At 32.1% G+C, this 14956-nt stretch overlaps 1 protein-coding gene across 1 annotated transcript; it reads right to left on the bottom strand.

Annotated features, from left to right (window-relative positions):
* Nucleotides 1-208: 208 nt before the first annotated feature.
* On the bottom strand, nt 209-2215 carry LOC107867419 (probable lipid phosphate phosphatase beta). The gene is made up of 2 exons (XM_016713650.2): nt 1403-2215; nt 209-1148 (listed from the first exon to the last, which is right to left on the bottom strand). Exons 1-2 carry the CDS (start codon nt 2053-2055, stop codon nt 1121-1123), a joined length of 681 nt encoding a protein of 226 aa, XP_016569136.2. The 5' UTR covers nt 2056-2215; the 3' UTR covers nt 209-1120.
* Between the last annotated feature and the right edge of the window lie 12741 nt (nt 2216-14956).

Raw genomic sequence — 14956 nt, 5'->3', positions numbered from 1 at the left:
AGGAAGTAGTATGGACTGCGTACATTTTACCCTCCCCAGACCCCACTAGGTGGGAATATACTGGGTTTGTTGTTGTTGTTGTTGTTGTTACCCTTAATGACAATCTTGCCCACACAAATGAAGTGGTATGTTTCCAGTTTCTTACCACAAGTTTCAAAGGCTTATAACCAACCACACAAAGGTTATGGCATGTTTAAGACCATATGTTACAAAAAACTTCTATCCTTTCGTAAACTCCGTCCACCGTCAAATAGGTTCCCATAAATTGAAATGAAGAAAGTAATTCCTTTTTTTGATCAGTAGGAGAAACATAATATCAACACCTTTCCTTTTCATCAAAGGATCTGCAAATTCCATGACATACAGGTTTACATCATCCCTTTTAACACTTCCAATCAACCTATATCACACCAACAGTCCATGGAGCTCGAAGCACTGTCATGAATTTAAGCTGGCTCCTTTCATCCATATCTAGAGTTCCAATAAGTTAGGATTGCAAGAACACAAGCATGATGTGCACTAAGTGAATGCAAGTGCATTGATTCCAACAAGCATGAATCAATCACATTATTGAAGCTAATCATCTTCATGATAGTTCCAGAAAATTCAATAAAGCTTAATATGACATGAAAGAACGAAACAAATTGCTAAAATTCATCTCAATTTTACGTCCACAATCATGAACCAGAAACGAACAAAGCTACAACTTTGCCAACACAAGAATGAGGTCAGTGTCACTGGTAAGTTCTAGCAACAAACAACATAGCAATATACAACAAAATCAAATACTATTTCGCCTCAATCCCTAACTAGTCGGAGCCAGCTCCATGAAGTCTCAACAATAACCATTTCGATGTTTGCACCTGTCTCATTCTAATACTCAATAATTTGTCTTTTAACAAAGTAAAGCACATCCTTGTGCTTCATTTATCACATATTATTCTGCTCCATACGACCTGTTACGCTTTCTCTATTTGCTATGATTATTTGCCATGCCTTATTCTATACAGTATCGTCTAGCTAACTGTCATATTATTTGTGCTTGAGCTGAGCGTCTTTTAGAAACATCTCCATGAGGTAAGCGTAAGGTCTGCTACACTCTGCCCTCCCCAAACTCCACTTATGGGAATACACTGGGTATGTTGGTGTTGTTGTTGTCACAAAGTAAAGCACAATCAAAGATACAAAAAAATTGCTCCCAAAATAAAGTAGGATTGCCTATATGAATCCAAATTATCATCCTAATTTGTCTTGTAACAAAGTAAAGCACAATCAGAGATGCAAACAATTTGCGCCCGAAACTAGTTAGAGTTGGCTATATGAATACAAAGCATCATCATTCCAACATTCAATACAGATATGGAAACGAATTTCATTCATATAAATAAGTAATAAAGCTTACAACTTTGCCATGTTGAATAATGAGGTCAACGTCGCATAATCGAAAACCCGAAACACAAAAATCCCTTCAACAACACCCAACAATACACCAGCAACAACATCAAACACGAAATGCCTTCCAAGAAGCACCCTAGAAAACGCCGTCGTCGCAGCCCATCCAATCACTATAACCATAAAATAATCCACAAATAAATCATTCTCGTTCTGAGCCAAAAACTCCTCAATTAAATCAAAGTAAAGATACAAAATCGTAGCAATCATCGAAACCCTAGAAGAATGTCCACTAGGAAAAGACCAATTATCAACGGAAAATGAAACAAACATGTTCTTATTATAAACGGGTCGGGCCCTCCGAATGAAGTGTTTGAGGGGTCCGATTAAGAGAAGATCGATAACGCCACCGATGAGGAGGTTGATTAGGAGTACATTGGAATTGACGGTGTTGGAGAAAGCGAGAGGGTAAAGGAGTAGTGAGAGGATTAATGGGAAGAAGAGGAAGCCATCGCCGGAGATTTCTAGAGTTTTGAGGAAGTAGTAAGGGAGGATTGGGTGAGTTAGAGTGTAGAGACGGTGGGAGATGGCGGTGTCGAAATCTATGATGCGGCGGAGCAACGACGGCGACGGTGGCGGAGGTGGTGGTGATTTGGATACCATTGTTACAGCTCTGTGGAGTAGAAAGTACTAGAAACTAATTCAACTAACTGATTTGTGGAAATGTCAAAATTCGGTTAAAATTGAGGGCCAAACAACACATAAGTTCCAACAGTTTATGGAAATGTTTGAAATTCCGTTAAAATTAAGGAAAAAATAAAATAAAAATACACATTTATTGTAAAAAAAATATTATTTGGTGGATGTTCACATACTACACATACTATTGTAGTATGTAAAGTTACTATTGTGCTACACATACTATACATACTATTGTAGTATGTAAAGTTTGTGAATGTATTTTCACATATTACACATATTATTGCCTATAAAAGACATTGTTTACTACATTATAGAAACACACCAAAAAAGAAAGAAGAAAATAAAATCTTTTCTTATATCTGTAGGTCTCTCTCTCCTCCTCTTTTATTTTAGTTTATTTCAGAATATTTATCTACAACACGTTATCAGCACGACTCTACTCCTTTTCAAGTTTTTAATCCGTTAGTTTTAGTCATGTCAAACTTGTTGAAACTTGAGTTTGTAGCACTTGACATCTCCAAAAAAAATTACTTGTCATGGGTTCGCGACACTGAGATTCACCTAACTGTAAGGGTCTTAGTGCTACTATTACCCCGGATAATGCAGCGTCGAGTTAGGACAAGGCCAAGACTATGATTTTCCTTTGGATGAAGGACTGAAGGTTGAATACCTTACAGTGAAAGATTCACTTGAATTGTGGATTGATTTGAAGGGAAGGTATGACCACCTAAAGGCCACGGTACTACCTAGAGCTCGTTATGAGTAGATGCACTTAAGATTTCAAGACTTTAAAACCGTTGTTGAATATAGTTCTGTTGTATTCAGGATTGTTTCCCAATTGAAATTATGTGGGGAAACTACAAATGATGAGGACATGATGGAAAAAACACTAACTATTTTTCATGCCTCAAATGTAATATTGCAGCAGCAATACCATGAAAAGGGCTTTCAGAATTATTCTGAATTGATCTCATGCCTTCTAGTGGCTGAGGAGCACAATGCCCTTTTGATGAAAAATCATGAAGCTCGTCTCGTTGGAGATGCTTCACTACCGGAAGTAAATGGGGTTCAAGCATATGGCCAGCCTGAAAGACGGCAAGATCGGGGTCATAATAATATGCGTGGACGTGGCAATGACAGGGGGCGATATATTTATCATCGTGGTGGTAGTAACCAAAAAAGAGAGAATCAAATGAATCCTCAAAACAATCCTTCAAGAAGTAATTGTCATCGTTGTGGCATGAAAGGTCACTGGAAGAATGAATGTCAGACGCCTAAGCATTTTGCTAGGCTTTATCAAGAATCTTACAAAAGAAAGAGAAATGAAGGTGGGACCTCTTCTAATGCCCGAATGGAGTCACATTTGACTTTAAAAAATGATGATGAGGCAGGACCTTCACAAAAATATGATGACAATGTTGAGACAAACTTAGTCTTGAAATATGATGATTTTGATGGCCTTGATGATATAACTCATTTGGAAGTTGAAGACTTCTTTGGAGACCAAAACTAAATCTTGATCAAGTTATTGAGAAAATAAATAATATTCTTTGATTATGTTGTTTTTAGCATGTTTTTCATTATGTTGTTTTTACATTTCAAGAAAAAATAATAAGTATTTAAATTTTACTGTAAGATTGTGAGATTTCACATTTCTTATCATGTATTTTAATTACTTTGTGAAGATAATAAAATTTCTTCAATCTTCAACTGAATCCAAGATGAGTAATGGAGATATGTGACTTCTTGATAGTGCTACAACTCACACTATATTAAGAGAAAAAAATATTTCTCTAATTTAATTATCAAAATGGATCATGTTAATACAATATCCGGTAGTACAAAGTTAATTGAGGGATCTGGAAGAGCGACCTTATTACTACCTGGGGAAACAATATTGGCCATTGATAATGCATTATGTTGTATTAAGTCTTAAATAAACTTGTTAAGTTTCAAGGTTATTCGCCAAAATGACTATTACATTGAGATTGCAAATGAAGGAAAGATTGACTATCTTTATATTACTACGATAAAAGATGGAGAAAAATTTATGCATGAAAAACTATCTGCACTTTCTTCTGGATTGTATCATACAAGTATTTGAATGGTTGAATCACATGCTATAGTAAATAAAAGGTTTACAAATCATAATAATTTTATTATTTGGCATGATCTGTTGGGCCATCCCGATTTTAATATGATGCGCAGAATTATTGAGAATTCACATGGGCATACTCTGAAGAATCAAAATATTCTTCAATCAAAGAAATACTCTTATGCTGCTTGTTCTCAAGGAAAGTTGATTATTAAAACATCAGTAGCTAAGGTTGGGATTGAATCCCCTACATTTTTAGAACGTATAAAGGGTGATATATATGGACCAATTTACCCTTCGCATGGACCTTTCAAATATTATATGGTTTTGATAGATGCATCTATAAGATGGTCACATGTATGATTATTATCAACTCGCAATATGGCTTTTGCGATATTGTTGGCTCAAATAATAAGGTTAAGAGCACAATTTTCAGATTATGCAAATAGAGATTATTCGTCTTGATCATGCTGGTGAGTTTACATCTCAGCCCTTTAATGATTACTATATATCAATTGGAATAAAAGTTGAACATTCGGTTGCTCATGTTTACACTCAAAATGGTCTAGCAGAATCATTAATGAAATGTCTTCAATTGTTAGCTAGACCAATGTTAATAAGGACAAAACTTCATGTTTCAACATTGGGGCATGTTATTTTGCATGCAACAACACCTGTGCGCATAAAGCCAACCAATTATCATAAATTTTTCTCATTACAGTTGATTTTTGGTCAAGAACCAAATATTTTCTGTCTTAGAATTTTTAAATGTGTGGTATATGTTCTAATTGCTCCACCACAACGCACAAAGTTTGGGCCCCAAAAAAGATTGGGAATATATGTTGGATATGAATTTCTTTCCATTATGAAATATTTGAAACCTATGACAGGAGATTTGTTTACGACAAGATTTGTCGATTGTCATTTTGATGAATCAGTATACCCAACAATAGGGAGAAAACATAAGCAACTGAAATATGAGATAGATTGGAATGCATTATTACTATCTCATTTGGATCCTCGAATTAATCAATGTGAGTAAAAGGTTCAAAAGATGATTTACTTGCAAAATGTTGCAAATCATCTACCAGATGCATTTACTAACCTTTCAAGAATTACTAAATCTTATATTCCAGCTGTGAATGCTTCAATTCGAGTTGATGTCCCGATAGGATAAATGGTCAATGCAAATGAGTCTGAACCACGTTTGAACCGTGGTAGACCAATTGGTTCCAAGGATAAAAATTCTCGAAAAAAGAAAAGAAATAAATGATCAGAATGATCACGAAATAATGATAGTCGCTCAAAAAGAGCCTCAAGATCTAACAAATGATAAGACCACTGAGGAGGTTAAAATACCTGAAAATAATGAGAATAAACAAATCTCAATAAGTTATGTCTCGACGAGAAATAGGTGGAATCAAAATAATATTGTGGTTGACAATATTTTTGCGTACAATGTTGCTACTGAAATAATGCAATAAGATGAGATTTGGAATCAGAATCTATTAATGAATGTAGACAGAGAAATGATTGGCCAAAATAGAAGTATACAATTCAAGCGGAATTGAATTCACTTGAAAAACGTGAAATTTTTGGACCAATAGTCCGAACACCTGAAGGTGTCAAGCCAGCGGGGTACAAATAGATTTTTGTGCGAAAGCAAAATGATAAAGGTGAAGTCGTACGATATAAAGCACGACTTGTGGCACAAGATTTTTCGCAAAGGCCTGGCATTAACTATGCGGAGCCATATTCTCCTGTGGTGGATGGAATTACCTTCAGATATATGATTAAAATGACAGCTCATGAAAAGTTTGATATGCGCCTAATGGATGTTGTCACGGCCTATTTGTATGGCTCATTAGACAACGATATTTTTATGAAAATTCCAGAGGCCTTCAAAGTACCTAAAGCCTATAAGAATTTGCAAGAAACTTGCTCAATAAAGCTTCAGAAATCCTTATATGGATTGAAACAATCAAGACGGATGTGGTATAATCATCTTAGCGAATATTTGCTAAAAGAAGGGTACAAAAATGATCCTATTTGTCCTTGTATTTTTATACGAAGGTCTGGATCTGAATTTGCTATAATAGTTGTTTATGTTGATGACTTGAATATCATTGGCACTCCCAAAGAGCTTTCAAAAGTTGTTGAGTGTTTGAAGAAAGAATTTGAAATGAAAGATCTGGGAAAGACAAAATTTTGTCTCGGCCTACAGGTTGAGCATTTGACAAATAAAATTTTTGTCCATGAATCAACATACACTGAAAAGATTTTAAAGCGGCTTTACATGGATAAATCACATCCATTGAGTACCCCAATGGTTGTGAGATCACTTGATATAAACAAAGATCCATTTCGACCTCAAGAAAATGATGAAAAGCTTCTTGGTGATGAAACTACAGATCTTGGTGCAATCGGGGCACTAATGTATCTTACCAATCATACTCGACCAGATATTATTTTGCGGTAAGTTTATTGACAAGATTCAGCTCTTCCCCAACTAAAAGATATTGGAATGATGTCAAGCATATATTCAGATAGAGAGAAGTATCAATTACCCCCTAAACTTGTCACATTTTATTCATGGTACACCTGAACTTTGATTAGTCCTAAGTACCCCCAAACTTATTTTTTAGTACGTCGCGCTCCCCTTTTCGGTCCACAGTCCATAGCATGTAATACATGCGCGTACACGTGGAAAGAACATGTTGATGTGGCCATCCACATGGATAATACCATTAACTTTCCTTATATTTATCCTATATTAAAAAAATAACTCATTTCTACCCTTAATTATCCGATTTCTCTCTAAAAAAATTAGATTTTTTAATTTTCCTCTACTCCAAAATAGTGAAAGGTATAATTTACGTCGATGAAGTAAGCTATTATCTTAAAAAATTATAATTTTTTATGTGTTAAAAATATAAAATTATTTTTTTCGGTTAGTGTTTCATAATATGAAATTATCTTTTTCGGTTAGTGTTTCATAGTAGTTTTCGATTAGTGTTTCAATTAGGACTTTTGAGGAGACTCAAGTGCACAAATACTTTTCTTATTATAATTAATAGATTAAGAAATTATAATTTAAGTTAGGGGTGTACAAAAATCGAATCGATAAAAGTGTTATTGATTTATCGTTATTGTGTTAACGATTTTTTAATGATTTTTGTAAAAAAAAATATTGGGTTATTGATTTGATTTCTATTTTATGAGTATTTTCTAATCGGTTAAATCGAAAATCAAACCATTAGGGATTAAAAACTGATAACTAATATAACTACATTTATTATAAATATGTGTCTTAGTTTCTTTAGTATTTGTTTTGTTAATATTGTTTAAAATATCTGCTTTGATATTTAGTACATTTTTTTAATTACAATAACTCATATGATATATATAATTAAGATTACAAAATTGAATGAGTTTCATGGGAATGAAAACTGGAGTTTTAGATTGAATTAATTAACGGATGATTTTTTTTTAGATTAATAAATGAAATTTCTACAATATTAATTAACGGATGAAATTTTTATTTCATAAACTAATTAATAAACTATAGTTTTACAAAATTAATAAAGGGATGAATTTTTTTTTTAGATTGGAAGTAATGAAGAAAAGGGGTAATAAATAGGGAGAGAGATAATTGAACTTTTTGAAAAAAATAAAGGAAAATGGATTTTTTTTTATTTTTTTATTATTGAAAATGCTGATTTGGCAAAAAACACCTCCATCACGCGCCTGATGGAGGTTGAACTCAAACATTTTGCCACATCAGTAAAAAGGGATCACGCGATATTGCAAAAGAACAAGTTCGGGGGTACTTAGGACTAGTCAAAGTTCAGATGTACCATGAATAAAACATGACCAGTTCAGAGGGGTAATCGATACTTCTCTCATTCAGATATCTTCGGGGAACCATTGACTTGGGATTATTTTATACAAATGAATCCAAGTCAGAAATAATTGGTTATGCAGATGCAGGATACTTGTCTGATCCATTGGTTATGCAGATGCAGGATATTTGTCTAATCCACTTAAGGCTCGGTCTCAGATGAATTATTTATTTACATATGGTGACACAGCTATATCATGGCGTTCAATGAAGCAAACATTAGCTGCAACTTCTTCAAATCATGCAGAAATCATTGTCATTCATGAAGCGAGCCGAGAATGTGTTTGGTTGAGATCAATGACTCAACATATTCAGAAAATGTGTGGATTTTCTTTGAATTAGGATATACCAACTACATTGTATGAAGATAATGTTGCATGTATAGCTCAGTTGAAGGGAGGTTACATTAAAGGAGACAGAACAAAACATATTTCACCAAATTTTTTTTTTACTTATGATCTTGAGAAGAAAGGTGAAATAGATGTTCAACAAATTCATTCAAGCTATAATCTAGCAAATATGTTCACTAGCATTGCCAACATCAACCTTTGAGAAGTTGAGAAACAAGATTGGGATGCGTCGTCTCCTAGATATTAAGTGATGTTTTTGTCAATGAGAGTACATACACGCTGCACTCTTTTTTCCTTAACCAAGGTTTTATCCCACTGGATTTTCCTGGTAAGATTTTTAATGAGGCAGCAAACAATGTGTATTACAAACCGCTATGTACATCTTCTTTCCCTTAGAATTTCTCTTTTACATGAACATCCAAGGAGGAGTATTGTAAATAATTTATTTCTTTGGTGGATGTTCACATACTACACATACTATTGTGGCTACACATACTATTGTAGCATGTAATGTTTGTGAATGTATTTTCACATAGTACACATGTTACACATACTATTGCCTATAAAAGGCATTGTTTACTACATTGTAGAAACACACCAAAAAAGAATAAGAAAATAAAGTTTTTTCTTATATCTAAAGGTCTCTCTCCCTTCCACTATTGTTTTAGTTTATTTCAGAATATTTATTTACAACAACATTAAATTATCATATTTATATAAATTTTCACTCTAATAAAGTAATTACAAAAATCTCAACTAATCATATATTTTCGTTGGATATATCAAAAGCTAATTATGTATCTTGACAAACTCAGAATCAGAAAAATACAAGAAAATATATCTTCATTGAAAATATTATATATCTTGACAGATTCAAAATCAAAAAAAGTTATCGAGAGCTAATTATGTACTTTATAAAGAAAAAAATATATGTTCGTTGAATGTATCGAGAGCTAATTATATATCTCCACAGACCAATATTAAAATTTTTATTTGTTACGCAAAATGTCTAACCTTTTTTTTGGGCAAAATTCAGATATAGCATGCTTAAGAGCCTAATTATTAGTTTTATAGCAACGGTTTGATAATTACATTTTATAGCAACTTATATTTTGTACTTTTAAAAAATGTTGCTGGAAAAATACATGTACAAAAAAATTACTGCACTCAAGTAACTGAAATTAGTTGAGCTATATATGGTAAGATTATCAATCAAGTAATTATGTAGATTTATTTTCCATTTAAAACTCTTAAAAAACGTGACTTCCGTTATAACTTGAGAATTCAAATTTCAGTTTTCCCCATTAACAGTTGCATCTTTTCTTAGCAATTTGTTCGAAACTTACCCTGTTTTGTTGAATCAAAATGGACTGATTCTTCTTCAAAATCAACATCAATTACAAAACGATGCAGTAATTTGATTGAATCAAATTCAATTGTTGGTTCATCTGTTCCATTTGTTTGAATTCAACTGTCAGTTGAAAATACAACCATTACTACTGTTTAAGGTACATAATCATTGTTGTTATTCAGTTTTTTTTACCATTACTGATGTGCCTATCAAGTTTTAGTTGTCGAACGTAATTTGTATGTGAAAAAATTGAAAAACAAGTTCAAGTTAGATTTACGGCAGCAGTAAAATTGGAATTCAAGTATCTGCTGTAAATTTCAGCTTTAAAGTTGTTTTAATGGGAAAAAAAAACAGTATTCGAATATTGTTTTGAGGATCGTTTGTTGCTATTTTGATTGTTTTAACAGTAGAACAAATCGTAAACAACTTTCGAATTGAAGTTGATTCAATTTTTTTCTGAAATACTATATAAATGAATGATCGAATGTATCTGTTGATTTTGATGATATTCTATGAACTCATACAAAAGTATAAAATATCTGTTGCATATGTATTTTTTATTTACTTAATGTTAACACTGCATATGTATTTTTGCTCTGTTGTCGGAATTCTATAATATAAATTTATATTTGAAAAGATATTTTACTTTAAGAAAATGTAGTGTAAATGTATTTTTTAAATTCAGTTGTTGGCTGTGTAACTTTGTTTGCACTTAAATCTGAAAAGTGCGTGTTATAACAAGTGACATTTGATAAATATGTATAAAACATATCAAATTACAAATTATGTATGTTCCAGATGTATTTTTTTGACATGCTTAATGTTAACACTGCATACGTATTTTTGATATGATTTATGTTAACATTACATATGTATTTTTGTTTTGCTTTTTTGAAATTTTAGAATATAAGTATATATGTGAAAATATATTTCGTACCTGTTTTACTTCCGTTTGATGCAGTATTTTCTGTATTTGGTTGAAAACTTTTGCTTTGTTTGTATGTAACTTTAAACAAATATTGTATAAAATGTATTTTATAAATTGAGATGTTGGTTGGGTAACTTTGTCTGCACTTAAAGCTGTAAATAGTGTGTTAAAATAAGTGATATCTGACAAATATGTATATTTGTTTATTTATTGATTAAATCAAGTAGAAATGGGAAGCATATCAGTCCTTGTGAAGCACTCTGGTCGATGGACGTACGAAAAAAACTTCGAAGAATATGTCACTGATGCTACACTATTGAGCGCATCAGCAACATTCGTTGACCTGCACGATGTTTTGGCATCTCACTTAAGTGTGGATTTAACCAAAAAACGTATTTTAGTGGAATATCAAATCACTGCTAATGCAGGGCAGATAGAAATACATAAGGATATGGGTTTGAAGGTGTTTATATTGCAGAAAAAGCTGATACAAGACATGAATTTTCTTCCTTTATATGTAAGCATTTTGGATAAAGTTGTAGGGAACAACTTAGCAAGTTCATCTATATGTGTTGCTGAAAGAGATATCAATTGTAACAACTTCCAAACAGTGATAAATACAACAAATGAAGGAGCTTTGGTGGTTTGTGAAGATACACAAGCATTAGATTTTTTTGAGATGGATAATGTTGAGGTTATTATCTCAGACCCGCATCACAAGCATGTTGAGGACGATCAGGTTTACTTGAAAAAAAAAATTTAAAGTCAACCATGAAGGACTATGCAATTAGGGAAAAGTTTCAAACGCGCAGTAAAAGGTCTAGTAAGAAAACGTACGTACATTCTATATCACTATGATTTTGTTAAATATTACTTTGGATATGTATTTTGAATATATTTAATCATGTTTGATGCAGTTATACATTGTTTTGTAAATCAAGAAACTGCAAGTTCTTAATGCGTGCATCAGACATGGGAGACACTGGAATGTTTAGAATTAGAAAATTCATACCTGAACATACTTGCCCAGTGAAGGACAAGATCTATCCAAAGGTTCATGTAACTAGTATGTTGATAGTTGATATGGTTAAATAGAAATTCAAAAACCACAAACGAAAATACAGTGCGACGGAAATAAAAAATGACATAAAGAAAGACTTTGGTATGAATTTGACATACACTTTATGTTGGAGGGCTAAGGAAAGAGCATTATAAGAGTTGAGGGGTAAGCCATCAACATCTTATGGGAAACTGCCATCATACTTATATGTGTTGAATACTACTTATCCGGAGTCACATATAAGAATGAAGAAGACAGATGATAATGCGTTCTTGTTTGTATTTATCGCTCTACATGCATTCATTAAAGGATTAAATCATTGTAGACCAGTCGTAGTTGTTGATGCTAGTCATCTGAGAGAAATATATACCGGGGTGTTTGTAACAGCATGTACAGCGGACGGGACAGGTTAATATCATGTAATAATAATTACATTGTATAACTAATTGTATTTTTTTGTATTTCTGTTGTTGACTTGAAAAATACATATATCCAATTCATATATACATATTTGTATGTAATTACTTATATTTTCAAAGTTTCCTGAATGAAACATGTAAAATTGATTATGTTTGATAGTTAGGTGCAAGTATATTTTAATATATGTAATTGATACAATTTCTGGTAGATAAAATATACATTTTAATTGACCTATATTTTGTAATAAATACATATGCAATTCCTAACTGTATTAAATCGGCCTGCGCAGATTTTTTTTTATATGTGCGCTTTATATTTTTTCTTTGGCATATGGTGTGCTTGATTCTGAAAATGATGAATTATGTATACAGGTCATATATTTTCTTTGGCATATGGTGTGCTTGATTCTGAAAATGATGCATCTTGGACGTGGTTCTTCGAGAATCTAAAGGAAGCGTACGGGGTTAGACAAAACATATGCGTTGTGTTTGATAGGAATCCAAGCATCATAAAGGTTGTTGGTGATGTGTACGAAGATGTTCCACATTATGCATGTATGTGGCATCGATGGGGTAATGTGAAAAAACTTTACAGAAAGTCACACGATGTATTGTCGGAGATCTTTTATATAATGGCCAAATCCTATTCAAAGTCTGAATTTCACATGTTAATGGAAAAAGTTGAACCAGCTGATATGAGGGTGAAGAAATATTTGAAATTGGCGGGTTACGAAAAGTGGGCTAGGGCGTATACAACATTGCTGTCATTTTATGACTTTCTTGAGGAAGCTCGAATACAATACTGTTTGCAAAATGGAATTGTGCAAATAGGCAGGAGGCTTCGTATACATTCACAACACTCATTGGAAAGTTTAATGACATAATTAGCGAGAAAGAGGCTTTGTGTACCTGTATGACGGTATGACCTTATTTGGATGCTCTGTACAAAAGTGCTCTGCTTATGTATTTTTATTGCATAAGTTTTTTTTTTTCAAAAATGCTGGTGTGCTTACAACATATCATGAAATATAGAATTTATCTTTTTGTATCAGTGCATTTAATTTTTTATTTTTATTTTAGGTTGTACCAGCCACAGAATATGTGTATATGATACACGATAAAGAAAAGCACTTCATTATTTGCATCAAGAAAAAAAGTGCTCATGTAATGCTTTTCAAATAGATGAGATACCATGTGCACATGCTTGTACGGTGTTGGAGAAAAAGAATTTTGAAAAGGGGTCATATTGTTCTGATTTGTTTAAACCAAAAATTATTTTGAAGACATATGATGTTTCAATCTACCCGTTGCCACACAGCGATGATTGGATAATTCCAGAGAACATACGCGATGAAATAGTACTGCCTTCAAAATTCAAAAGACCTCCAGGAAGACCTGCAAGGAAGGATCGTGGCAAATTAGGTCAGGATATGTTTGGAAAGAAGAATATCAACTCATGCGGTGGTTGTGGGGCTAAGGGTCACAATAGGCGTTCTTGTAGAAAATATCGTAAATAATACATTTCTTGTTCTGTATTATTTCTTGAAACATTTTTTTTTTCATTTTTTATAGTGATGAACTAATTCAGTTTAGTTAATGCATTGATGAATCATTTGACAATTGAAGACAGTAATATTTGAATAATATAATATGTTTCAAAAGTTGTACATTACACATGTATTTTCTAGCAGCAGTTCATATGTATTTTTGACATAGTAAATATATTTTAGGTTAAAGGTGTTAACTTTGATTAACCAAACAAGTATATGATTCCTAATTGTTCAAGTGTTTAAATATATGTGACATATTCTGTAAATATATGTTTGATTTGCATAATGTTATTATTGCATATGTATTTAAATTGTAAAAATGCATTTAATGTATAATCCATATGTATTTTTAATAAAAATATCATCAGTGCATATGTATTTTGTAACTAAAATCAAATCTATAACTGCATATGTATTTTTTTGACAAATATTTTTAATGTATAATCCATATGTATTTTGTAGCTAAATATCAACACAATATATTTATTTTGTAAATAACTGCAGTAATTTTTTAAATTTTACTTTAATTTAAATCCTAATTTATAATTATAGTTAAGGAATACATCCTCAAAATGCATATAAGGTATGTTGCAGTTGTAGTTTTGTAATTTTTGATTCTAATATTTCATATGTATTTTTATGCAGAAAAATAATTGATTTATACAACATATGTATTTTTCTGCATCATATGAAAACTACATATGTATTTTTTAACTAAATCTCAAAGTAAAAAGTAGAACTCCATAAATCTCACAGTACATGTTATATTTAACAATATAGGAAGGTGGTGAAAAACTTTAAAGAACAACAACAACATAGTAAAATACATATTATGAATGCTCCATATGTATTTTTGCAATATTTGATTTTAACACTGCATATGTATTTTTAGGTTAAATAAAATTAATTTATACGACATATATATTTTTAAACATAATATAAAAACTACGCAAATTTTTTTTTAACAATATCTCACAGTAAATGGTAGAACTACATGAAATAGAACCAATTCAAAACATAAAAAGTAGTCTGCACAATCAAAACCTACATCCATAAATTAGTTTCTGAAATACAAAAAGTCAAAAATCCATCAACCATCATACATCAACAACTTTAGTGACACTAGTTATTCTACTTTGTCTTGCAGGCCTCAATGGTGCTTCGACATCACTAATGGCATTTGCTTATTATTTTCGGATCCCATAGTC

The sequence above is a fragment of the Capsicum annuum genome, chromosome 1 (assembly GCF_002878395.1).
Source record: "Capsicum annuum cultivar UCD-10X-F1 chromosome 1, UCD10Xv1.1, whole genome shotgun sequence".
Classification (NCBI taxonomy): domain Eukaryota; kingdom Viridiplantae; phylum Streptophyta; class Magnoliopsida; order Solanales; family Solanaceae; genus Capsicum; species Capsicum annuum.
This window is presented reverse-complemented; position numbering and strand designations above follow the sequence as displayed.